Source organism: Brachyistius frenatus, unplaced genomic scaffold (assembly GCF_029030835.1).
Source record: "Brachyistius frenatus isolate BFR_SWC_R1_liver_20210118 unplaced genomic scaffold, ASM2903083v1 Contig_26, whole genome shotgun sequence".
NCBI lineage: Eukaryota > Metazoa > Chordata > Actinopteri > Embiotocidae > Brachyistius > Brachyistius frenatus.
In genome coordinates, this window is record NW_027210625.1 from 2,709,938 (window position 1) to 2,734,511 (window position 24,574).

A 24,574-nucleotide genomic window follows, 5' to 3' on the forward strand; every position below is an offset into this window, starting at 1 on the left:
ACACACACACACACACACACACACACACACACACACACACACACACACACACACACTCTCACATCTCCTTTCAATGCTCACTTTTCACAGAAGCTCATTTGAGCTTTAAAGTAAGTTTGTCCAACTACGAATAAATTCCTTTCTAACAAACCAAAGCTCTTGTACTTTCATGGCCTTCGTAAGTGTAATTTGGATTTTTATAAAATAATAATGTTCAAGGAAATTAGTCTCCAAGGTATTTTCACTCTCTCTTGTTCTGTGTTTTATTAAGAAAACATTTGCTGCTCTTACAAAGATTCACCCTGAGTTTGAACCCAGACATAAATTTATTCTAGAGCTATGAAGCTTTTTGGACCTAGACTGATGGTCTCTCGCTCTCTCTCGCTCCCCTGTGTGCGTGCGTGTGTGTGTGTGTGTGTGTGTGTGTGTGTGTGTGTGTGTGTGTGTGTGTGTGTGTGTGTGTGTGTGTGTGTGTGTGTGTGTGTGCGCGCGCCTGTTTGTCTGTCTGTCTGTCTGTCTGTGTGTGTGTGTGTGTCTGTGCGCGCATGCCAGACCTCTGCCCAGGGTAATGCTGAGGAACCAATAATGCAAACAGAGAGCAATGTGTGAATGCATGCATGGATGGATGGTGTGTGTGTGTGTGTGTGTGTGTGTGTGTGTGTGTGTGTGTGTGTGTGTGTGTGTGTGTGTGTGTGTGTGTGTGTGTGTGTGTGTGTATCTGGGTCACTGCCCGGCACTGTGCAGAGGGACTGAGTGTTTTTCTGAACACCTCTCATTTACAATCATATTCAAACTAACCCCTCTCGCCTGCTTGGAAAGTCTCTCATCTGGTAATGGCCCTGCAGGAACACAGCAGTGTTTTGTTGTCGGTTGTTGATTACTGTAAAATCTTCATTTTCTGTTTGTCTTTAAAATGTGTCTTGCTTTTGGTGTTAATTAGTGTTTTAATCTGTTTTGAAACTGGACTTAAAACTGCTCATCTTTGGCCATGGCACTGCAAAACTATAGCAGAAAGCAACTTTAATTTGTGAATTATTTCCCTAGTCTAACCCCTCAAATCACTTGCAAAACAGATGCAAACATGCAACATGGAAAACACTGCCTGTGTGCATGTGTAGAGGCACAGACACTGACCTGCAACATGTACCTGTCTAAAAATGGTGAGGGTGTATTTTTGGTGCTGGTTTTTGGATAGTTTTAAAAGTATTTTTTTTTTGCATTTGCATGATCTCAGTCAGTGTAATCTGGCTAAAGGTGACCGTTTTAGAGTGATGAAACCAACGGATCGCATCGCCGATGATAGTTTTAGGCATTTCAAAAGCATCAATGTAGAAACTTAAAACCGTTAACCACTGCTTTCAGTGCCAAGTAATAAACTCGCCGAATAATGAGCAAGGTACGTTCAAGCACGACAGCAAAAGAAACCCAGCTTTAAATATGCACTAACAAAGCTCCAAGAGATAGAATGTATGACTAAACCGTATTGTCAAAACAAAGTACCCAAAGTTCAATAAAATCCCAAATCACTTCTTTAAAAATGTGAGCTAAAAAAAAAAAAAAAATTCAAATCGCGAAGTGAAAAGGATTAACACAATAAGGGAGATTTTCCTTTTCTTCAGTAAACCCTCTGACAATAAAAGAGAGCCTGTTGATTCTTCACAGCTCCTCTCAAGATGGAGAAATCAAGGTTACCCCCCTCAGGAGGCGAGGAGGAAATGGGAAATTATTTTTGTTATTAGAACCAGGTGTTACTTCTCTGTGGGAATATCTCCTTGAACCATTTTCAAGAGTGTGTTGTTTCTCACAGCGCTTCCCCTGGCTTTTGGTCAAGAGTCTTTTTCGGGGTTTTTTGCTCAGAGTACAATCAATAAAAGTGACTGCCCGTTGTGCTTCTAACTGGCTTATTGGTTTGAGTTGTTTGACATTTTTGTGATGGTGCACATGTGGTGATTTTTAATTATTGCTTACTGTGATACTTCAAAACGTAAAGGACAGAATAAAGTTTCTATAAATTTTGAAAGGAAAAATGCACATTATCTGAATTTATTCTAACAGTTATCTTCAGATCTATATATTATTTTTGTACAGACAACCTACATAATTAAAATAAAAGGAGAATAAGAGAAATTTAACAACCGATTAAAACATCAAATAATCACAGTGTTGGCCAAAATATAAGGATCAGATTTTAGGAGTGAGAAATTGAATATATTCAGTAGAGTTTACCTAACTGCAACTTTCCATGAGATATTAAAAGGTTTAATTCATCTCAGTTTGTGTAAACTTGTGTTTTTTGTCAACCAGGTAGCTCCCCTCATCCTGCGTGTGTCTGTGAGGACCCCTGGTCATGTCTGTTTAGCTGCCCTGCGTGATGCCTGATCATGACAGCGCCACCCTCCTAACCAGACAGACCAAGCGCCGACGTGTTGACATCGGGGTGAAAAGGACTGTGGGTAGCGCGATATTCACCCGCGCCAGGGAGACCCTGCTCGACAGAATGAACCAATCACACGGCCCCGATCAGGATGGAGACTGCTCATTGGTCAGTCACAGCCATGGGGGTACCAACGGGGACGGAGAGAAGTCGAATGTTCTGAGGAAGTTGCTGAAGAGGGCCAACTCGTACGAAGACGCCATAATGCCTTTCCCTGGAGCTACAATCATCTCGCAGCTATTAAAAAACAACATGGGAAAGAATGGAGGGAGTGACTCAGGCTTCCAGGTACACACACACACACACACACACACACACACACACACACACACACACACACACACACACACACACACACACAGGAACTGGTGAAATCTCAAGTCACTGAATCACGGGTTGATTTCAGTTTTGATAACTGTTTTAGTTTCCAAATCAACCAACAAACAGGCCACTAGTCTTTAATCAAGCCATCAAATTCTTGATCTATTTATCATCACAGGGGAGTGGAGCTCTTTCCAGTGGAGGCTCCGAGATCCAGGCCGAGGACGCCTGCAGCAACTCCTCCCGTGACCGGGACAGCCCGTCCGACTGCCTCTCGCCTGGCCCTCCTCTTCCCCCTCCACCTTCCTCCTCCTCCTTTGGGCGGCCACCCCCTCCTTCAAGCCTCAACTCCCACGCTCCCTCTCAGCCCCTCTCCCTCTCTTCCTATGACTTAGACCGACTGTCGGACGAGCACCTTCGCGCCAAGCGGGCCCGTGTGGAAAACATCATCCGTGGCATGAGTCACTCTCCGCTGGTCCGGCCCAACGCCGGCGACCACAACCAAGAAAACAATCGCGAGAATGAGAACAGCAGCAACAGCAGCAATGACCACAGAGGAGAGGGCAACAGCCACAACACCAGCAGCCACAGCAGGAGCGACTGCCCCTCTTCCCTCCTGAGCTCTCCAGGTTCACGGGGCGGCGTGGTCGCTATCGGTGAGGTTTACAGGGAGAATAAGAGAAAGCAGCGTCTGCCACAGCAGCAACACAGCTTCACCCAGCTGGTGTGTTCCAGGCAGGAGCAGAGACAGGAGGAGAGGAGGCAGCTCAAACTACAGCTGGAGGACATGCAGGTTGGTGGCAGGTGACATAAAGAGCAGACCTATTGTGATGGCAAATGCAGCTAAAACGCACCACAATCCTACTGCTTGAATCTGGACCCAGAGGGGACAAAAATTATGCAACAACGAGGAAGTTGTTTAAAAAAAAAAATCACATCTGTCCACCAGGCGGGTTAGTCAAAGGTGTACTGTACTATTTTCATTCTCCTTCATAATTTCCCCTGATATTTAAAGTATATTTAAGGGAACGGGAGACCTTCAGGTTCAGAAAAGGTCTTCTTTAACATTCTCTCTTCTTTGTTCAGAAACAGCTGCGTCAACTTCAGGAGAAGTTCTACCAGATCTACGACTCGGAGACAGAGGAAGAGGAAGAAAACGGCGAGAGCGGAGAGGCCGACCGAGGTGGAGAAAGAGAGGAGGATGGCAACTTGTCAGAGGACAGCATCCGCTCCGACGGCCTGGAGGAGAGGCACAGAGACAGAGGGCGGCACAGCCACGACGACCTCTCCGAGCTGGACCCGGGTCTGTTCTTGGACCGGGCCCGAGCCCTCCTTCGAGAACAGGCCTTGATAGACGGAGAGATGGAGGAGGATGTGGACAGCAGGGAGGAGGAGAGGAACAGAGAAAGGGTGATGAAGAGGAGAGGAGGTGCAGGAGGAGGGGGAGGAGGAAGGCAGTTAGCAGAGACTCTGAAGCAGGAGCTGAACTGTGCCGTGTCACAGGTTGTCGACACTGTCGTCAAGGGCTTCTCCTCGCCCAAGCAGGCCGTCAGTCACCATCATGGCTGCCACAGCAGCACACCAGCCGCACCCTCATCTTCCTCCAACTCGTCCTCCTCCTGTCCTCCCCCTTTCGGCCCCCTGCCCCCCCTGACACCAGACTCGCGCTTCGGTGGTGGCACCTTGGCCCTCAGTCTGAACGGAGAAGGCAGTCCGACCCCGAACTACCACTCCTCCAACCAGAGGCTGCATTGCTTCGGGGACGTCATCGTTCCGAGCCCGCTGGATTCATTCGGAGGTTTGAGCAGCAGGCTGAGCGGTGTGCCGACGTCCAATGACCAAACAGAGGCACTGCCACTGGTGGTGCGCAAGAGCGGTCTAGGAGGTGGAGGAGAGAACACCAACCCCTCTCTTCCTCCTCCTCCTCCTCCTCACCACCCTTCCCTCCACCCCTCTCCCCTCACAGCTTCACTGGGGTTCAGCCCTCCATCGTTTCGCCACCCGTTCCCTCTTCCCCTTATGGGTTACCCCTTCCAGAGCCCCCTGGGGTCACACGGGGGCGGGGTCGGTTACCCTCCGGGGCCTAAGGACCACCATCGGTCCTCCCCCGATTCCATGGACATAACCCGGGAAACTGTCAGCCTCAGAACCAAAATGGCATCCCTCGGAGGGGGTCATTTGGGTCACCATCACCACAGGCAGAACTCCCCAAGCCAACACGGACCAGAGGGTCTGTCGCTGTCACTCATCAAGTCTGAGTGTGGGGATCTGCAGGACATGGCCGACATATCGCCCTACTCAGGCAGCACCGTATCCTTGTCGCTGTGAGATTTTATATCTGTGTGTCTGAGTGAGTGTGCATCTATTCTTGTATTTACAAATGCTTAAAAAACTTCAGAACTATAGTCATCAGCAACATAACGTTTGTAGTTTTGGGTTTAAGTTTGAGTCGATGAGTTAAGATTAGAGGTGCATATCAGGTCTGTACGAGATACTAATCCTAAATTGGTTTTGAGTATCCAGTGCATTAAACCTGACAAGATCTGCCAACTCAAAGCTTTTATCATCCACACTCAAATTTCCAAGTGTGTGGTTGATGGACACTTTAGTCCCACACTGCAGTGCACAAAGGAAGTGGAGTGCCTGATGGGTGGTTAGAAAACAAAAATAAATTGGGACAATGGTGAGAAGAGTTTAACTGGCGGTTTGACAGACATTATCAATGCACGTCTCTCTAATTTGTATAATATATTATTATGTTTTACCTTTAATACATTAAATAATATGCAGCAAAGAACATTATTGTCAGCGTGAAGAATATCCTTTAACTTTTTCCTTCATGCACATAAGATTTTAAAACGGCAAGATTTTATTTCCCCACTCGAGTCACAGTTTTAATACAAAGACTGAGACATCTTAGAGGCAGCAACAGCAGGAAGAGGTGGCAGCAATAGTCACCCAAAGTCTTTAATATCAATTAATCTGCATTAATTGGTTCCTGATCTAAGCCTCTTGTTTCCTCAGTGAGGTGGGAAGATGAAACGGGTGCGCCGGGTCTTGCAAGAGGGGGAAGATTAAACAGGTCGCACGCTGCTCTCTCAAGCTCTTTTAAGTCTATACAGCAGGTTGTGGTGTTTAAAGGTGCTGAGAAAGGCGAGTGAGCTCCCTCTTCAACACACACACACACACACACACACACACACACACACACACACACACACACACTCTGTTCCCACTGTCTGAGACACTCTTGTGCTGTTAGGTTCTCTTTCATCACAAAGACTTTGTACATAAACGCTCAAAGCAAATCATATTTCACTTTGTGTTGTGTGTGTGTGTGTGGGGGGGGGGGTTAAGACCTTGTACATAGGAGCTCAAAGCTAATCATATTTCAAAGAGGACGGGAGAGGAAGAGGTGAATGTTTGGCCTCATTGATGACAGCTCTCTAAATGTGTGCGTTTCAGGGTTGTTGAAACACATACAGAGAAGTTTAATATCTACAATGCACGAGTCGGTTTCCTTCTTATAATTTTAGCATCTCGTTTTGGAACAAACTAACTGACTTTCATTTGCTGGCCTTTGCTCTCAGTTGCTCGGCAGCTGTGTGTATTTTGCCTCACACACACCCACCCTTTAATGGCGCGTGCATGTAGACAGGTGTTTGCAGGTAGCTGTTTATCTTTTCGTTCCTAACCTTTCATATGGAGAGGGCTTCTCCGGGCTGCCACGCACACGCACACACCCTGACTCACACACGAAGACAAGCAGGCGCGCGCACAAACGCGCACGTTTGAAGAACAAAGTGAAAAGAAAAATAAGACTTTGAACCTGACAAATACAAACTCCTTGCAGCTGTGATGAGGATTTGATCACAGCGTCAACTTCAAAGCCAATTTAGATGTTGCTTTAATTAGAAAAAAAGAAATATGTGACATGTCTCTTGATCCGGCTGAGCCGTTTCATTCCAAAATGCTCTCCCATTCATTTAGGAGAGAAAAAAAAAGAAATCTTTGAAATTGGACATTAGTATTTCAAAGATATTGACCACCTTTCAAACCCTGCAACTATTCTTTTATTTTGTTAGAAAAACAAAATCTGAAATTGTTGTGTAGTCATATTTCATTTTCCAACCGATCTTTCACTTTTATAGGAAATTAATTTACTTGATTTATTCATTTTATAAAATAATTTCAGAACAAATTCTAAAGATAAAACTGTTTCTGAATGATGTCAATTTATTGGTTATAGTGGATGGAGAAAATGTATTAACAATTCTGATTATCAAGTTTAAATCATTCACCAAGTAGTAGTGGAAAACAATTTGACACATTCTCTGATTGATTGTAAATTGCTTTTATTTTCTATTTTCTGACTTCTTTACATTAGATAATTAAACTTAATTAATTAAAAAGATAGTCGACAGATTGTTATTTGGCTGTTACATTATTCAAGTGACCTCTGCTCATGTTTGTGTGTGTATATCCATCCAGTTCAGGTAACCAAATCATAACCCAAGACTTGCAAAGACTGACATTTATTGTATAAGTTTGCTAAAACACACATGGGCCATTCAGATGCACCAGCCACACAAACTTAAAAGTTTTACTTATTTTATAGAAGCCTATGCTAAATTATACATCATTTAACACTATAAAGATGTCTTCCTGTTAATTATGTCTGCAGTTTGAAAACATGCCAAACATCCCTGCTATTTTCTCAAAAACACTGAATTTTGCATGAACACTGCTGTTTCTTGTCCTCTTTCAATCTAAAGTCATCTTTATTTCAAAACACAAAATGTGAGCAATTTCTGTTTGTTTCCTTTTTCTTGTCTCTTTTTCTGTTTGTATTTTAAGAAGCACACCTCGTAAGGTTTGCATTGCAAGGATAGAAAGGTGATTACATTGTTGGTGGCTTTAAGGCTTCAAGAAAGGCTGGCAGTTTGATCATAGTTCACCTGAACCCCACCCGCCCACCCCACCCCCACCCCACCCCCACCACACACACACACACACACACACACACACACACACACACACACACACTCAGGTCTGTGTATCTTTAATCCTTTGTACAGAGCTGAGCAGATGTCCTCCATTCATTTATGAATTTATCCCCCCTCCTCTCCTCCCTCCCCTCCCCATACACAGACACACACACACACACTCACACACACACACACACACACACACACACACACACACACACACACACACACCTGGTAACAAGGTCATGTTACAGCTGATACAGTGAGTACTGCACAACACACTCAGGCACATTCACATTCACAGATGTGACGGACAGAACACACATCGATAGGAGAGGAAGAGGAAGAGAAAGAACATCACCAGTTGCATTATTTATTCACTGACTCTTATTAGCTGCTATTACAAACACACACATCATTTACATTTTATTCATTATGATATTGTTTCACACTGTTTACTCTGAGTCATGTTTGTGTGCTTTAGTGTGTGTGTGTGTGTGTGTGTGTGTGTGTGTGTGTGTGTGTGTGTGTGTGTGTGTGTGTGTGTGTGTGTGTGTGTGTGTGTGTGTGTGTGTGTGTGTGTGTGTGTGTGTGTGTGTGTGTGTGTGTGTGTGTGTGTGTGTGTGTGTGTGTGTGAACGCAGAAAACACACACAGATAGTGACAGGTTGGTATGAATGTTAACTGAGTGCTGGTGTTGTTGTCCGGTGACCTGACGTACCTGCTGCTAAATGAATGATGGATGACAAAGCGGCTCACCTCGAGCTTCAGTTATTGAGGCCGAGAGAACAGTGTTGTTGCAGCATAGAAATTTGTAACATGTAGTCGGGTTGCTTTACGAGTTGCTGTAATTGTCAGTACATTCAGGTTTTAGGACAACGGTGATTTTTCATTTTACAAACTATATTTATGTCAATAAATGGCTCTTGAAGGTCCTTGATTCTGACAAGATAATTAATATAAAAGCAAAATACAACTTCAGTGGAAAAAAAAAATGCTAAAATGAAATTTCAACTTTCTCCTCTGCTTCTGTTTTTCCTCACACTTTATCCACTTCCTTTCTCTCCCTCTTTTCCCAATTGCTGATGCCACTCGCTCCCTCTTTCCAGCCATATAGGGCCCCTGGGGTTTTCTTTATGTGTGTGTGTGTGTGTGTGTGTGTGTGTGTGTGTGTGTGTGTGTGTGTGTGTGTGTGTGTGTGTGTGTGTGTGTGTGTGTGTGTGTGTTTCGCTGTGTGCTAATTGACCTTGCAGGGGGTTCCATTGATTGCCTCATCTTCTCTGATAGATTATAGTGCTGTTAATGTGGTGGGGAAATGGCAGCGTGGTGGGGCACAGCTGTTGTCACACACACACACACACACACACACACACACACACACACACACACACACACACACACACACACACACACACACACACACACTCTTGGCGCCCCTGAATTCAGGGCCTCTACAATTAGTATTTTGGTTGTTGAGACGGTGGGATAGGCACTGGGGCTGCAGGGTCGGTGAGATGCTGGAATGAATGTGGGATCCGATCAAAAGTCAGCATGTGCTGCCTTCTACTTATTGTATCTGAATTCCCTGTTGTATTAAATTGTACAAGACTTTCACTCCTCGCTGAAATGCTGCAAGTGTGCAGTTTTTTTTAAAAGAAAAATATCTCTCCATCTTTGACACTATTCACTCCGGAGTCACAGAAACCTTCTCGGCACAAGCAGGAGGGCAACAATTTCAAAATGCCACCCCAATTCTGAATAAAAGCTGCTCACCAAAAACATATTGAAGATTTTAAGTTTTAGACAGGAAGAATATTTGAAAAAAATGTAAAAAAAAAAGTTTATTCTAACCCTAATAATACTCCAGATAAACTGATTTAGGTCTATTTAGGTTGCAAGCGGCCAAACATCCTGGCCTTTTTTGTGACATGTAATAACCGTGGTTGATGTTGTGGTCCCCTCCGACACAACAGAATATCTCTGCAAAATATTCCTCAGATCAATGGTCCAAATTCAATTGATGACAATGTCGATTGACTGCGCTGTGTTTCTCTAAAGGTTTGGGTAAATCTATTTCTTGCTGGTTCCTTAACATGTTATGACTCAGATTCAGGAGGGCTTGTCTCCCAACCACCTGAAGAAAGCCAAGCTGATGTTCTTCTACACCCGCTACCCTTCCTCCAACATGCTCAAAATGTTCTTCTCTGACGTCAAGGTAAGACCTTTTCCTACTCTCCCTCTCCCTTCCTTTTATTTCCCATTCATCATCTTTGATAAACCTCATCCCTTTCATCTCCAAATAAGCCCTTACAATTCAAGTCCATTTGTCTTTTTTCATCTGACTTTACTTTTTTTTTTTCTAATTGCCCCCCTCAATTCAAAGCAATTATTTTTCAAGATAATGCATGTAAATTGATTTAGCAAAGGTTTAAAACAATGAAAGACAGAGCTGAAACTAGATCAACTTTATGCAGGTGCACACACTCATTCCCACTACGAACTGAAAAGCAGTCAATGAATACAAAATGTTTTAGAGTGAAGAAAAGTCGTGAGGAAAGGTAAAAGTCATCTTTGGTTTGGCGTTTAACTGATGAGCTAAAATTGCACTTATTTGATATGTTTCTTATATGATAAACTGCTTCAAAGTAGACGTAAAAAGTTCAGCTTTGATTACAATTGTGCCATATGTAATCATCAGTGTTAATGCACACAGTTGTAAGGAGGGACAGAGCAGGACAAAGTGACTCATACTGTGACTTGAAAGGACGAGCGATCAGCCGAACGTGGACATAAAGTGATGGGAATTCAATAGCATACCTAGAATGAAATCACATCAGTGTAATTTTTCAGTGACAGATGGAGTAGATGAACTATTGTAAACGGGTATGAGTTTTAGATTTGGTTACAGTTGGGTCTTTATCGACGTCCTTATTTCTCTCATCGCCATCTTTCACCGTTGGGTCGTCTCATACGCATCTGTTTTGTAACTTCTGTGCATTTTTCTGACTGATATTATTCAGTTTTGATAAGCCATTACTCTGTATGTGTGTGTGTGTGTGTGTGTGTGTGTGTGCGTGTGCAGGAGACCCTGCAGCGCAGATGGGTGCTCCAGTCTGTCACGTCTTTGTGGCATAATTAGAGTTTCTGGCCTTAATCGGCCTGGGGTTGGGTTGGGGTGGGGTGGGGTGGGGGTGACAATGCCCACTTTCCCTCTCACACACTCACACACATACTATAAGAGACCCTCCCCCCCAAAACACACACACACACACACACACACACACACACACACACACACACACACACACACACACACACACACACACACTCACTACCATGAAATAAGATGCTGAACTTTTCTTTAATCAGCGAAAATAATCACTGTATTTGACTTATGACAGGTTGCACAAGTAGAACTTAAAAAGTAAAACAGGGAAAGTAAAATAAATTAAGAAAAGCTCATTGCTAAGACGTGGAAAAAGCGCCAAAGTAAAAGGACATTATAGAAAGCGTGTGCGTGTGTGTGTGTGTGTGTGTGTGTGTGTGTGTGTGCGGGTGCGTGCGTTTGCGTGTTTGAATGGTTTTGAGAAAAAACCGACAGAGGGAGCGCGGGGAGGGGAGGGCAAACAAATGAAAGGGATGACAACAGAACAACAGCTTTAAAACAAAGGCACTGATTGTCTTGTGTTTACAGGCTGCTACGTGTTTTGCAAAGGAGCATACGGCTCCTCGACAGATTCAGGACGCTGTATTCAAATGAGCATCCACACACACACACACACACACACACACACACACACACACACCAGCTGCCTTTTGGCTCATATCTGTGGTGACCACTTCCTCGTGGCAGAGCCACATCCTCATTGGCTGCCATAGCAACAAGGGTCGCCGGGACACCAGGTTGCTAGGCAAACACAAAGTTGCTAAGCCTACCTGCCCCCAGTACGTGTGAGTGAGAGGCTGATTTGTCATTAACTAGGAGGCCATTAAGTGATAAAAATGGGACCTGACTTTCACTGAAAAAATAGGAGCGGAAAGTAGAGTTCTGTCAATCAATCAAAAGTTTGACAAAAAACATATTTCAAAACTTTTACATCTCTCAAAAAAAAAAAAAAAAAATCAAAAAAAAAAAATTCTGTTTTTTTCACCAAATCACAGATACTGTATTCATTGCACCATCTTCATACTAACAAAAACATACAAACTGTACAAAACCTAATGCCAGCGCAGAGACATTGAACTTCAAGCTCTTCCTGAAAGAAGTATGAATGAAGAATATGGATATCAAATTTCTAAATCTCGAGATGAACAGTGATGACCTATGCGAGTTATTAGCTGCTGTTGGCGACTGTACGTCCGCACACTGACTTCTTTTAAAGGATCTCATCAGCCCACAGAATAAAAGGAAGACAAAAACAAAACCATTTCAAACTGTTATTTGCTGACATTGATAATATTCGATAATCAGCTTAAGCTATAATTTGAATTATCTGAGTAATATGCTTAATATTTATGTGGCCAAATAAAGACTGGCTTTGGGGTTTAATTTGGGAAATGAATAAATTAGAACTAATGAGTTAATGCATAGAGGCTCGGTTTATGAGTTTATCTTTTGGAGATTGATATTAGCTTTTAAAATTAATCTGGTCTCCAATCTGTGGGGTTATCTTCAAACTGATATTCAATTAATCTCTTCAATCTCAACAAACATGGATTTAGATTAGGAGATGTTTGCGGTGCGATGCCGCGGTCGGCCACTTCGCTCAGCAGATGGACAGTATTACAGCCTCGATCTGTAACTGCAGTCCCAAACGCAAACACTGGGATTTATCGGAATGAAAACATTTCTCTATTGGAACGTATTGTTTGAGGTCTGCGGGCCGTGGAAGTATACCGTCACAGAGCCGGGACGCGGCAGCTCTCTCTCTCTCTAATCTACAAGTTGTTTTTTTTTGTCTTTGACGTAAAAATACTGAGGATTTCAGTCTTCGTGGACAACATTTACAGTACGTTCATCCAGCTCTGATGGAGTTGGAGAGCGGACAGTAAACGGTAAAGCTGATATCAGTTAGATCTAATTAAAAACAGTAAAGCTAAATGACGTGCATGCATCGCTTTCTGAGATCCCTCGTACGTGTGAAAGCAATTAAAATGTAACCCGGGACAACACGAACACTGAGCATTGCTAAACAGGGAGCCAATTATTGAGTGCAAACACTTTGAATGGCTATCAAATGTGGAAAAAAGCCAGAAAATATGATCAAAAAGAGCTTTCGATTTCTTTCAAATCTTAAGGATGTATGTTTCTTATAGTAAACAACAGCAATCTATTAGCCCGTCTCCCAATACTCGATTCCTCTCTTCACTGTATACACAGCGCTCCTACCGTCCCGAACCCAGTGGTGTAAGATTTACAGTAGAAAACTCTACATGACTGCTGACAAATACAGTGTTTTATTAAAGGTTAATCTCCTAAAACAACTGGAGTGTTACAGAAGATTCTGCATTTCCCAGGGTCTATTTTCGGAGGTGGATAAATACATATGGTTTATTTAATGCTTTAGTGAGTATTTACAGCACAGTAGCAAGGCAGCATCAACTTAAACTACAGTATGTGTGTGTGTTCATGGTAATGAATGAACAGTTACTGTACCAGTGTGGATCTCTGATGTGTTTTTAATCGTTTTTAGACAACAATGGAGCACTGTGGCAAAGAGGAATAAGATCTACTCACGCTATGCTTGTTAGTGGGACCACTTGTTGACAGTAAGAAGCATATATCTGCAGCCTCATCCTTGAAGAAATTATGGTTTCTTGTTATTCATATTTTATGCAAATAATGGTTTGTAGTCAAATTATTATTATAATTGAGTCATAATCCCAGTTAATCCAACATATCTGTCAGTGGGAGGAACTCTGCAGATATTACTTTGCTTAATAAAAAAAAAAATGAATCATGGATAATCCTATTTGTGATGAGTGAGGCTGTTCTTTTCAAGGCTTCACTGATGTGTGTGTGCATGGAGGACAGAGAGAGAGAGAGAGAGAGAGAGAGCACCCTGTTGCTGTCTGCCTATGTATGTGTGTCCCATTTCATTGTCCCGTTGCATTCATTACCCTCATCATTACCATATTTCAAAAATCCGGGTCAGTGTCTCTTTTTCTTTCTCTCACTCTCTCTATAACTCCTACGACCCCCCCTCCCCACCCCTCCCTCCCATGGAACAATAAGTAGCATGTGTTAGAAGGATCAGGCAGATTCACTGTAAGGGAATTAGGGCCCTGAATGGCTTCCCATAATTGGACTTGAATGGACTTTGTCTATGGGAAACTGGTTCTTAAAGATGAGCCTCTTTCGCACAATGGCCTCCGCGCTCTGTGTGGGAAGTGGGTTGAGCTGACAACTGTTTTAGGCACAGACGAGCGAGCACGGACACACACAAGCACACACGGGATCTTAATTGCACAGTGAAACCTCTTGCCTTCTGACCAGACAATCATATATGTTAGCATGAGACGCCAGGTCGCTGCCGTCTCGCCTTGAGAGAGTCAGTGAGAATAATTAAGACCTCGTTAAGACTGGAGGAGGATTAATTAGACGCTTGCTGGCTCCGGGAGCTCCTTCGAACTCTCACTCAAGTTCCCTGCCAGATGAGGGGTTTTTACATACACTCTCACTCACCAGCACGCACACGCGCGCGCGCACACACACACACACACACACACACACACACACAACACGAATCAGTGAAATATTTATCAGCGAGAGCCCTCAAGACTGTAAGGCTGAAATGACATCTCGATGCTGCCTTCTCAGCAGGAATCAATTAGTGTCCAAGCCGCCGCTCACTCGTCTTGTCAATTAGTTCCACAATCAGTTACGCAGCCAATTTGGCCACATCAGGATGTGAACAGCCAACAGCTTATCTACCAATACTGATTTAACTGAACTTCAGCAATTACCATGTGTAAGTCTTTAAATCCTCTTTAGATGGTAAATGTAAAAACAGAGCTTTTATAATCAATACAAGTAATTGGAAACTTTATAAAACAGCAACTTTAGCATAAGTTAATCGTGACTTATAGTCACTGCTACATTAAAAGTAAAGTAAGACAATCCTGCTATAAAACTCGGAATACTGCATGACTGAATAAGTTGTACACGATGGCTGAAATTGCTTCATGAACACACAAACAACTGCAGGTCCTGCAGCGTTTACTGTCTAGTAAAACAGAAATGACCTAAAACATAATTTGAAAAAGTTACAACAGCAGCTATTCCTCCAGGATCCACAGGAAACCTTCAGTGTTACAACTCGCAGATTTCTGTGGAGTGTGCACATTCACGCTGTCCTCTATAAAATGTGCCGAGCTACGACGAATCTGGTTGAAGTGGGCAGATTCTTAAAGGATGTGCATGTTTGCCCTTCCAATGTGGCCTGGGGGGGCTGACAACACCCACCATCAAGGAAAGGAGAGGGGGAGTCAGGCCACCCTGACACTTTCTCTGACACTTGCTCTTTCCCCCTTTTGGTTGTAAACAGAAAATGGCATTCCTCAAACTCAGCGTTTTGCCCCCCCCCCCCCCCCATTCTCTTTCTGCCTTTTGTCTCTCGTGTTTTTTCGGTTTATGCTGATTGTGACGAGCTGGACCGGGACAGTGGGTGGTGGGTGAGAGGGCAGGTGGTGGCAGGACTGGGTGTACGCATGTGTGCTTGTGTCCTGTATACATTTGAAGTCACTCCTGAAATATCTACCTCTTGGGGGAAAAAAGACGAAAGATGACCAGCTCAAAGCATTTCATTTTTATGGGGAAAAATATAAAAGGTTTTTCATTAACGGGCCGTATTTCTGATCTTTGTGTGCACGGCCTGTTTACAAGTCTGTGACATGACATGACGTCTGCTGTTTGTTTTATGGATGTACAGATCTTCTTGTGTGTGTTTGTGTGTCAATTGCTGAGTTATCATGTTCCTTTCGTGCATCTCTTTTGTGGGTCAACACACCCCCATCGCGCACACACATACACAAACACACACACACACACACACACACACACACACACACACACACACACACACACACACACACACACACACACACACACACACACACACACACACACACACACACACACTTTCTCCTCCTGTCACTGTGCTGTGTAAAACCAACTCCAGCTCCTTCTCCTGCAGACACACACACACACACACACACACACACACACACACACACACACACACACACACACACACACACACACACACACACAACCCCCCCAATTATGCTCCATTATGTCACCCCCTCTGACCGCTCCTGAAAAAATATCTCTTTCCCTCCCTGCTCCTGTCTCTCTCTCTCTCTCTGTGCATTCCTTTTTCCATGCTACCTCGCACCATTCATCTCTCTCTCTCGCCCAGTCTGTCTTTCTTTCCCCCTATCTCTCTCGCTCATCCCTTGTTCCTGTGAGACAATGTCTTGTAACAATACCGAGCTTAATCTCCGTGTCAAAGCCGTTTTTCCCCTTCACCGACACACACACACACACAAACACATACACACACTTTCACTGGGCTGTCACTGTGTGTGGGGTTTTTTTTCTCCACGTTTTGTTTCTTCTTCTGAGGAGATGGAAACCTAAAAGGGCATGCAAACATATCATATCACAAATACAGGTAATTATAAATTATCGATGTCACACCAACTATTATTAAATTATCGACTCACAACCTGCACTGATTGCATGCTTATAATACATATTTTTAACTTTTCAGTTCAGCTAGGTCTGGTATACTCACTCAATTTCAGAATTATCTATAATTTCCATCTAGTTTTTATATTTCCACACATATTAACTAAACAATGTACAAAGCGATTATATCATACCTAAAAACACTGATCTTCTGTTGAGCTTATTATTTCTGTCACTGTCGGCTTCATTCTACTATACATCTCATTTATGCAGTAAATACAGGAAATTCTATCATTTAAAAAAAAAAAAATCTTATTATAGTACATGTTAAACTTCTAATTTGGCAACTGCATGATTATATTATTATATTGTGTGTTTCCACAGTTAAGTGAAGTTATTTTTTTATCTTATGTTTCATATCACTCAAGTTATTATTCAGATTTTTTTAAATTTTACCTTTGGAAAAAGAAGTTCTGTAAGCTTAAAAAAAAAAAACCTGTGCCCATGTTGGCAGACACTTACTGCAGTGCAGTGTTGAGGCCTGCAAGGCAGGAACAGTGTTTGATGAGAGTTGTTTAATGTTGGTTTGGCTCAAAACCGAAAAAGCCCATGATGGCATAACAATAAGTTAATATCTGGGACACTCTTGTTTGATTAGGAAGGTTTCTAGAGATTTTTTTTTTTTCTTTTCAATGAGGAGCCTCAAGGTGTAGGCAGCGTTTTGGAGGCTAATGAGGTGGATGAATGGGAATATTTAATTATTTACTGATTCATCTACGGCAATTAGTTAAATTTACTTTACTATCAATGTTCGACTCCCTTTCTGCCTTTTACTGATTCTTCCACTTAAAGCTGCATGTTAAATGTAAACTGTCGGACATAAAGTCAATTCATGCGTAGATGTTCCATCATCCAGAGAAAGCGCTCACACAGAGGCCCAGTTTAAGGCAAATTTCATGACATACTATCATGCAAATAAGCACCAAAGCAAACATCAGGTTGAGTTACAGCACCAAACAGGAAGCAACTATCAGCAGTGAACCTACAGTCTCACTGTGACATTAAAATCAGTTTTTAGGATGAGCTACAATCTTAAATTTCAAAATCCAATCGCGGTGTTCATCGATATATTTCAAACAAACAAACAAAACAACACAAGAGCTTCGTCTATGACTCAATAACCTCAACTGTTTTTTTTTTTGCGCTTAAGGTCTGTAATTATTTTTCGACCTACTTTTTCAACTTCTGCATCTAGTTTGCGAATGCAGAAGTGCTGATTATTTATATTTCTCCGCTGCAGTTCAATCGCTGCATCACCTCCCAGCTGATCAAGTGGTTCAGCAACTTCAGGGAGTTCTACTACATCCAGATGGAGAAGTTCGCTCGGCAGTCCATCAACGAGGGCGTGACCTCTGCCGAGGACATGACGGTGGGCCGAGACTCCGAACTCTTCAGGGCACTAAACATGCACTACAACAAGGCCAATGACTTCGAGGTAAGCTGGGCTTTCAAACGCGTGTAAAGGTGTCGGGTTTACCAGTTTGGTTCATATAGAGGAAGAAAATAATCAGTTCTGCGTCTGGAGGGAAAAAGATCTATTCTACTCCACGATGCCAAACACAACAAGTTCAGATATGCTCTTCATTTCAAAGTGTCCTTTGCAAAGCAATTTTTTTTTTCATATTTTAACTTCAATTGAATGCTTATATTAAGTGTCCTAAAACCTTTCAAAACATTACGGAAATAGCCAAAACACTGCAGTCTCCTGAATATGAGGAAACTTTGTGAATTTGCAGAAGTTTGGGATTAAAACTTAGTTTGCCTTCGATTCAAGCGGATTTATTTCAAAATATTTAAGATGGTAACCAGTTTCCATTTTAAAGTGGACAGTATATCAGAAATTAAAATTTAAGACTCCCACAATTTCTCAGCTCACAAAACAGAATTCAGCACAACTCAAACACACTCACACAAATGTCCTCTACCAAGTCAGCTGTTCAGAGCGCAACAGTCACCTCACGATTCTGCTGAGGTGTGGATGTCGCAGTATGTGTGTGTGTTTGTGTGTGTGTGTTCGATGAGGCGAAAGAGGACGCCGCTCGAGGCGCGGGTGTCCTTGTCAAAGCGATTTGCAGAAGTCACATTCTCTCCCTCACTTTTTCTCTCCCAATATTGGTCTAAGGGGACCTGAGGGCCCTTAAACTATCCGACGTAACATCAGCAGCATTTAGATGTCCATTAGCACACACCTCATCACTGACACATACACATACACACACTTTGCTTTTTTGCTTAGGGAGACGAATATTGAAGCAGTGAGAAATGCATAAAGAGTGCGGTTTGACACAACACACCCACACAGTCACACACAGTCTCAGACACACACACACACACACACACACACACACACACACACACACACACACACACACACACACACACACACACACACACACACACACAGTCTTTAAGTCTCTTATTCGGAGGAATGAATAGCTAATGCTTTGCATATTTTGCATAACAAGAGTCAGGTAGCTTATCACGGCTGTGTATGTAAAAACATGAGCAGGAAACGGACACACACATGCAAATAATTTATGCGTGTATATTTTGGCTGGTCCTCAGCAGGGTTATTTTTAGGGGTCGGAGGGTCACGATTAAGGTTAAAACCGGGATCATGAGCAAAAGAGACATGACTGCGTTTTGTACATCGCCACCTTTAAACCATCAATTACACGGTCAATTCAACTTTCAGTGAATAAATGCATCAGAACCGAGTTTCTACCTTTCATACGGTGCACTCCAGTGCAGTAGAAAAATCCACTTGAAACCGAAAACTGAGCTAGGCCAACCATTTAACAGTGAACATTTAGGATCTTTTACTTTTCTGCACATGGTTGTGTATTTGCAAACTCTGCATCTGCAAAACTCCTATTTGGTGGCGATTTATGACTTGATTTTCCAAAAGCTGATGGAAAAATTGACTGGATCCATTCAGTTAATAGACATATCAACACACAGAGAGACCCTCTGCAAGAACGAGAGAGCCGACCAAGACCCAACATAATCTTACCCACTCAAGTGTAGCTACTAGTAGTACTCTGAAGACCTGTAATGGATAAAACTAACAGCTGACTGAAAGGTAGAAGAATCCCTACGAATACTGGTGGTAATGGGTTAAAAATGGTCGAGGTTTGAAGTAAAAGGGCTACTTGGTAGCACTACAATGTGCAATTGTAATCAGTAGAAGATGCTGATAAGGACATTAGGAAAAAGTTGTGTGTTTGCAAAGGTACGTATACATTTTCTTCCCCTACTTTGTCCCCTTTCCCGCCTGCCTCCTTCCTTTCATCTCTTCCACCCTGAGGGAACATTACTGGCTAGGGACACTCTCTCTCTCTCTCACTCTCCTTCTCTCTCTCTCTCCCTCCCTCTCCTCTCCCTCCGTCAAACTCAGAGGCGTGAAACTGGAACCACAGCCGATTCAGCAAGTCTCCTGACGTACACACACACACACACACACACACAGAAGTCTTCTCCTTTTGCCAAATTTAGCATCATCAGAGTTCCACCTTGGTTTGTCCCCCATCACACCTCCCGCCCACTTCTCCTCTTTTTGCTCTTTCCTTGCTCCCTCTCCTTCCTCCCCCTCTCCCTGCTCAATGTGCCCTCTATCGATATGTTCTCGTCGTCACCTCCTCTCCTCCTTCGCATCCTTCTTATATTTGCCCTCTCCTTTCTTTCCTATTGTGTTCTTGTTGCCTCTCCTCTTCTCTGTTCCTCCTGGTTGTTGTTGTTTTTTAATTCTCAACCACCTCCTTCTCATCTACTTTGTGTCTCCTCTTTTTCCTATCTCAAACATCATCTCATCATCTTTTCATCTTGATGCCCCCATAATCTGTGACTTTATCAGACTGTGCAGTCATTATTGTGAGTTTTCCTTGTTAAAACACAACTTAATCTGAGTCAACACTGTTTCTGGTCAAATAAAGTCTTGTAAGCTTTGACAGGTTGAGAGAAAAAAGCTTGTGTCATTGGTAAACTTACATGGCCAGCATTTTAAATAGTTATCTCTGTGGAAAGGTGAGTGTAATTCGTTGTGTGTGTGTGTGTGTGTGTAGTCTTCCAAAGTTGGCGTAAACAGGCCCCAGTAATTATAGCAGCTTCATTAATTACCTCCTCCTCCCCGCCTCTCCAGCCACATTCTTTCAACTCTTCTTTCTTGTTTACCTCTCTGTCTCCCTCCATCCTTACTGTCTCCTCTCTCCTCCTTCCCCTCCCCTCAGCTCTGAAACAATTTTGTGCTAATTGCAGCTCTGCCCATAAACTAATGAGGAAGGCAAAGAAAGAAAGGAGGCTGGAGAAAAGGAAAGTAAACAGGGAATAGCCTCATCTTCAAAAAAGAAAAAAAGTGGGAGAACAAAAAGGGACAGAGAGACATTTTCTTTGCCAGGACACTCAGGGAAAGGTGGTAGCTTCTACCTTCTGCCAAGATGGAGAGATACGTTTCCTCTTTTTTTGTACTGAGAACAGATTGACGAGTTGTTGGTTAAATCTGCCAACAGCATCGGGCATGGCACTCCTAACTTGCCTGACAGTGTGTGTTTAAACTTATTCAGGTTTTACTGCGAGTGCACCGACAGTTTGGTGGCTTAAGCATGCCAAAAACAGACAGACACTACATCTAAATATGAAGTGGAAGGCCTGGAGTATGGAAGGAGACCGAGTTGTCGTACTTTAGTGTATGTGTGCGTGTCTGTGTGTGAAAGTGTGCGCGTGTTGGGTGAGGAGGGACAATGAGACATTTTTATGGAGCCTTCTAGAGGACGTTCTCATCTTTCCAGTTCAAGGATCCTCGCTGGCTCTGTCAGCACCAAACAACGGCACAGCTGCGCCTCACACATTCACACACACGCTGATACACACACACACACACACACACACACACACACACACACACACACACACACACACACACACACACACACAGACATACAGATCCTCATTTGTGTTAGTCAGAAAGAGCAGAGATACCCTGCCTTGAAGGGTGGGTGTGGTTGCTACCAAAATCTGCCCTTTGACTTTGAAAAGTGTGCACACACACAGACACACACACACACGCACACCTGGAGGCCACAGAGTGGTCACACACTCACATTTCAGGGCTATCTGGTTTCATAAGCTGTGCACTTCATGAAAGGCTAAACTTCTCATGTCTTTCTCCGCCGTTTTAGATTCTTTGTCATCCTTTCGCTCCACTCATTCATCTATTCACTCATCTTTTCCGCTTCCTCTTCATGAGAGTCCACTGAAAAGGGGCAGCGCTCGACTCCCAGGAATCGATTCCGAAAGTGGGATTTTTATCAGATTTTGTCTTCTCTTTGAAAAAGAAAAAGAAGAACGCCTTAATGCTGAAGTTTGGGTCAATAATTACTATTATTTACTCTAATAGAGCAGGTCAGTTTTGTCATAATGGTAATTTTTTATCCTTACTTCTCCTGCGTCTCTGTTCTCACCTCTTCTTATTGTAACCTACCCAGAAGGCGCGCGCGCACACACACACACACACACACACACACACACACACACACACACACACACACGCACGCACGCACGCACGCACACCCGAGGTAATGGACCAGCCTTTTAAGAGAAGGTGAATTTCAAAGACTGCACCTGTCCTGCTTTCTTTGTCTCTCCACCCTCGTTCTCTGCCTCTGATCTCTGCCTCCTTCTGAATTTAGAGCTTCGGACGATTATTATGTCTTTAAAGTAAAATCACTTTGGTTTATGTTTATGCAAAGGTAAAAAATAAAGAAAAGGTCATTTTGGCGTCAATTCCAACAAAATTATTTACTGATGCAAATTAGTCATAAATGCAAAAACATTTCTAGGAAACTAAGCTACACACACATGCAATCTATGTGAACTGAGCATGAGCACTAAGGAACTAAGCCTTACTCACTGTCTCTTTCTCTCTGTTGCCGGTTGACATAGAGCGGTATGGTACAGACAATGCCACCTGCCAGTTTCTGTCACTATAATTATAGCTATCTGCTTGCAGTGTGTGTGTGTGTGTGTGTGTGTGTGTGTGTGTGTGTGTGTGTGTGTGTGTGTGTGTGTGTGTGTGTGTCTCTCTTAGTACTCCAGTTGAGAAGAAGAAGGCATCATCTTTGTCACTGAGCTTGATTGGAGTCACGAGGGGGCGGCGTATGTAAGTGTGTGTGCATGTGTGCCTGTGTATGGTCTTCCTGTAAGAGTGTGTGTGTGTGTGTGTGTGTGTGTGTGTGTGTGTGTGTGTGTGTGTGTGCGCGCGTGTGTTGTGTATGCAGTGATTCCCTTCCCCTGCCCCAGCTGTCTCCTTAGCTTTAACAATAGGCCTGGTAACAAAGACGTGGCCTTCAGCCTCTATCATGTGATACTAGTGGTCTGCAGCCTCTCAGTCAGATGACCCAGGCTATTGTCCTCTATGGGTGACACACATAAACGCACACACAAGGAAGCACAGAACGCACACACAAATCCAAGGAAGCGCAGCACGTGTGTGAGGAGGCACACACAAACTGCAGATACGACGACACTCGTTAGGACTGCGCACAGAACGAGGATACCCACACTGATGGGATAGTGAGCACAGACACACACAGACGCAATCTCAGGACGCAGACCCTTCCTCTCAGTCACATGCAGGCTGAACAAAGAGAAACTTTATTGTCATTGTCCTGGTAACAGTGAGATCAGTGACTGATTGACACAAGAGCAGCTGAGAAAGGAAACATATTGCTGATGTCCTGGACGAACCTCCAGTCTCCACTTTTACCTTCAATTTCACAATAAAAAAAAAAATACAACTGAGGTCGAGATGTTGAGATTTTTCTGCCATCGAACAGCTGATTATTTATCCAACTCTATTTGTGTTGCCAAAGCAGACTGTCAAAGTGTCAGATCTTTCCAGCACCGTATTTCCTGCTTCACTTTGGAATGGCTGCTGCCTGCCTGGTGCAAATATGGGTGACTGTGTCAAAGAGCAGGTTGCCAGAAGGTTGTTGTCTGTGTTATTCCTGTGCAGTCTGTACGCTGCAGCGGGAACACAGAGGAACAGAGCTCATTCCCCTGGCTGCCTGCTTCAATGACATAAACGATAGCAGCTTGTGGTTTTATCAGATGCTTCCAAATGTTCAGGTTTAAAAGTCGGTCACACTAAAAATATGCAAGCGGAGGACACTTATACACAGTGTGTGTGTGTTGCAGCAGGAGAGAGGTGCTTCGAGAGCTCAGTGTAAAGGAGAGGTCTGTACTGTTAGAGTATCAAACCAAAACAATCCTGTTTTGGACACAAATTAAGGAGCGGTCTTTAATATTTGAAGACGAGCACAACTAGGTATAGCAGGGAAAGAGGAAGATTGTGAGAGAATAAAGGAGACAGATGGGTGCCACATTCAAGAAAAAAAAAATTCAAAGTGTCACCTTAGATCATACGCAAGTAAAGAGGACTTCAATTTCTTAATGTTTCTTTCCAAATGAATTCTAGGCCAAAATCACGTCTACATCTGCAAGTAAATGATGAAATGTCAGCATTTGAAATTTCTATCGATTAGCTCCTGTTGAAGGAGAAAAAAATTGAATGAAAAAGACAAAGCTGAAGAGAAAAAGGACTCTTTTCTCTGTGTGTGTGTGTGTGCTGTGTGTGTGTGTGTGTGTGTGTGTGTGTGTGTGTGTGTGTGTGTGTGTGTGCGTGACTGAGTGGACATATCATTTTTGTGCCAACACACGAGCATCTGCTTCCTTTTTCCTTCTCCTCTCTCTCACTCTCTCGCTTTTGCTGCTATCAGGCCTGGCTTTAGTCACACACACACACACACACACACACACACACACACACACACACACACACACACACACACACACACACACACACACACACACACACACACACACACACAGAGCCTTTGCTCAGTCCACAGAAGGAGCAGCACATGAAAGAGTTCCAGTATTGTCTCCATGATAGAGAAATACTCCACTGACCAACAGCAAAGCGGTCCTCAAGGCCACAGAGCGAATGAATGGCAAGAAAAGGAGAAAAAAAAAAAGAGAGCCTCAAGGAGTGTGTGTATGTGTGTGTTTCATCAGAAAAAAAAAA

At 43.3% G+C, this 24,574-nt stretch overlaps 1 protein-coding gene across 1 annotated transcript in view; it reads left to right on the top strand.

Annotated features, from left to right (window-relative positions):
- prox1a (prospero homeobox 1a) overlaps positions 1–24,574 on the top strand; it is a 34,189-nt gene that overhangs the window by 1,415 nt on the left and 8,200 nt on the right. The window contains exons 2-6 of the mRNA XM_069698217.1: positions 2,305–2,722; positions 2,934–3,548; positions 3,842–5,065; positions 9,850–9,957; positions 17,735–17,929. Of these exons, the coding sequence (XP_069554318.1) occupies positions 2,372–2,722; positions 2,934–3,548; positions 3,842–5,065; positions 9,850–9,957; positions 17,735–17,929 (2,493 nt within the window). The 5' untranslated portion in view covers positions 2,305–2,371. The remainder of the gene's footprint in view (positions 1–2,304; positions 2,723–2,933; positions 3,549–3,841; positions 5,066–9,849; positions 9,958–17,734; positions 17,930–24,574) is intronic.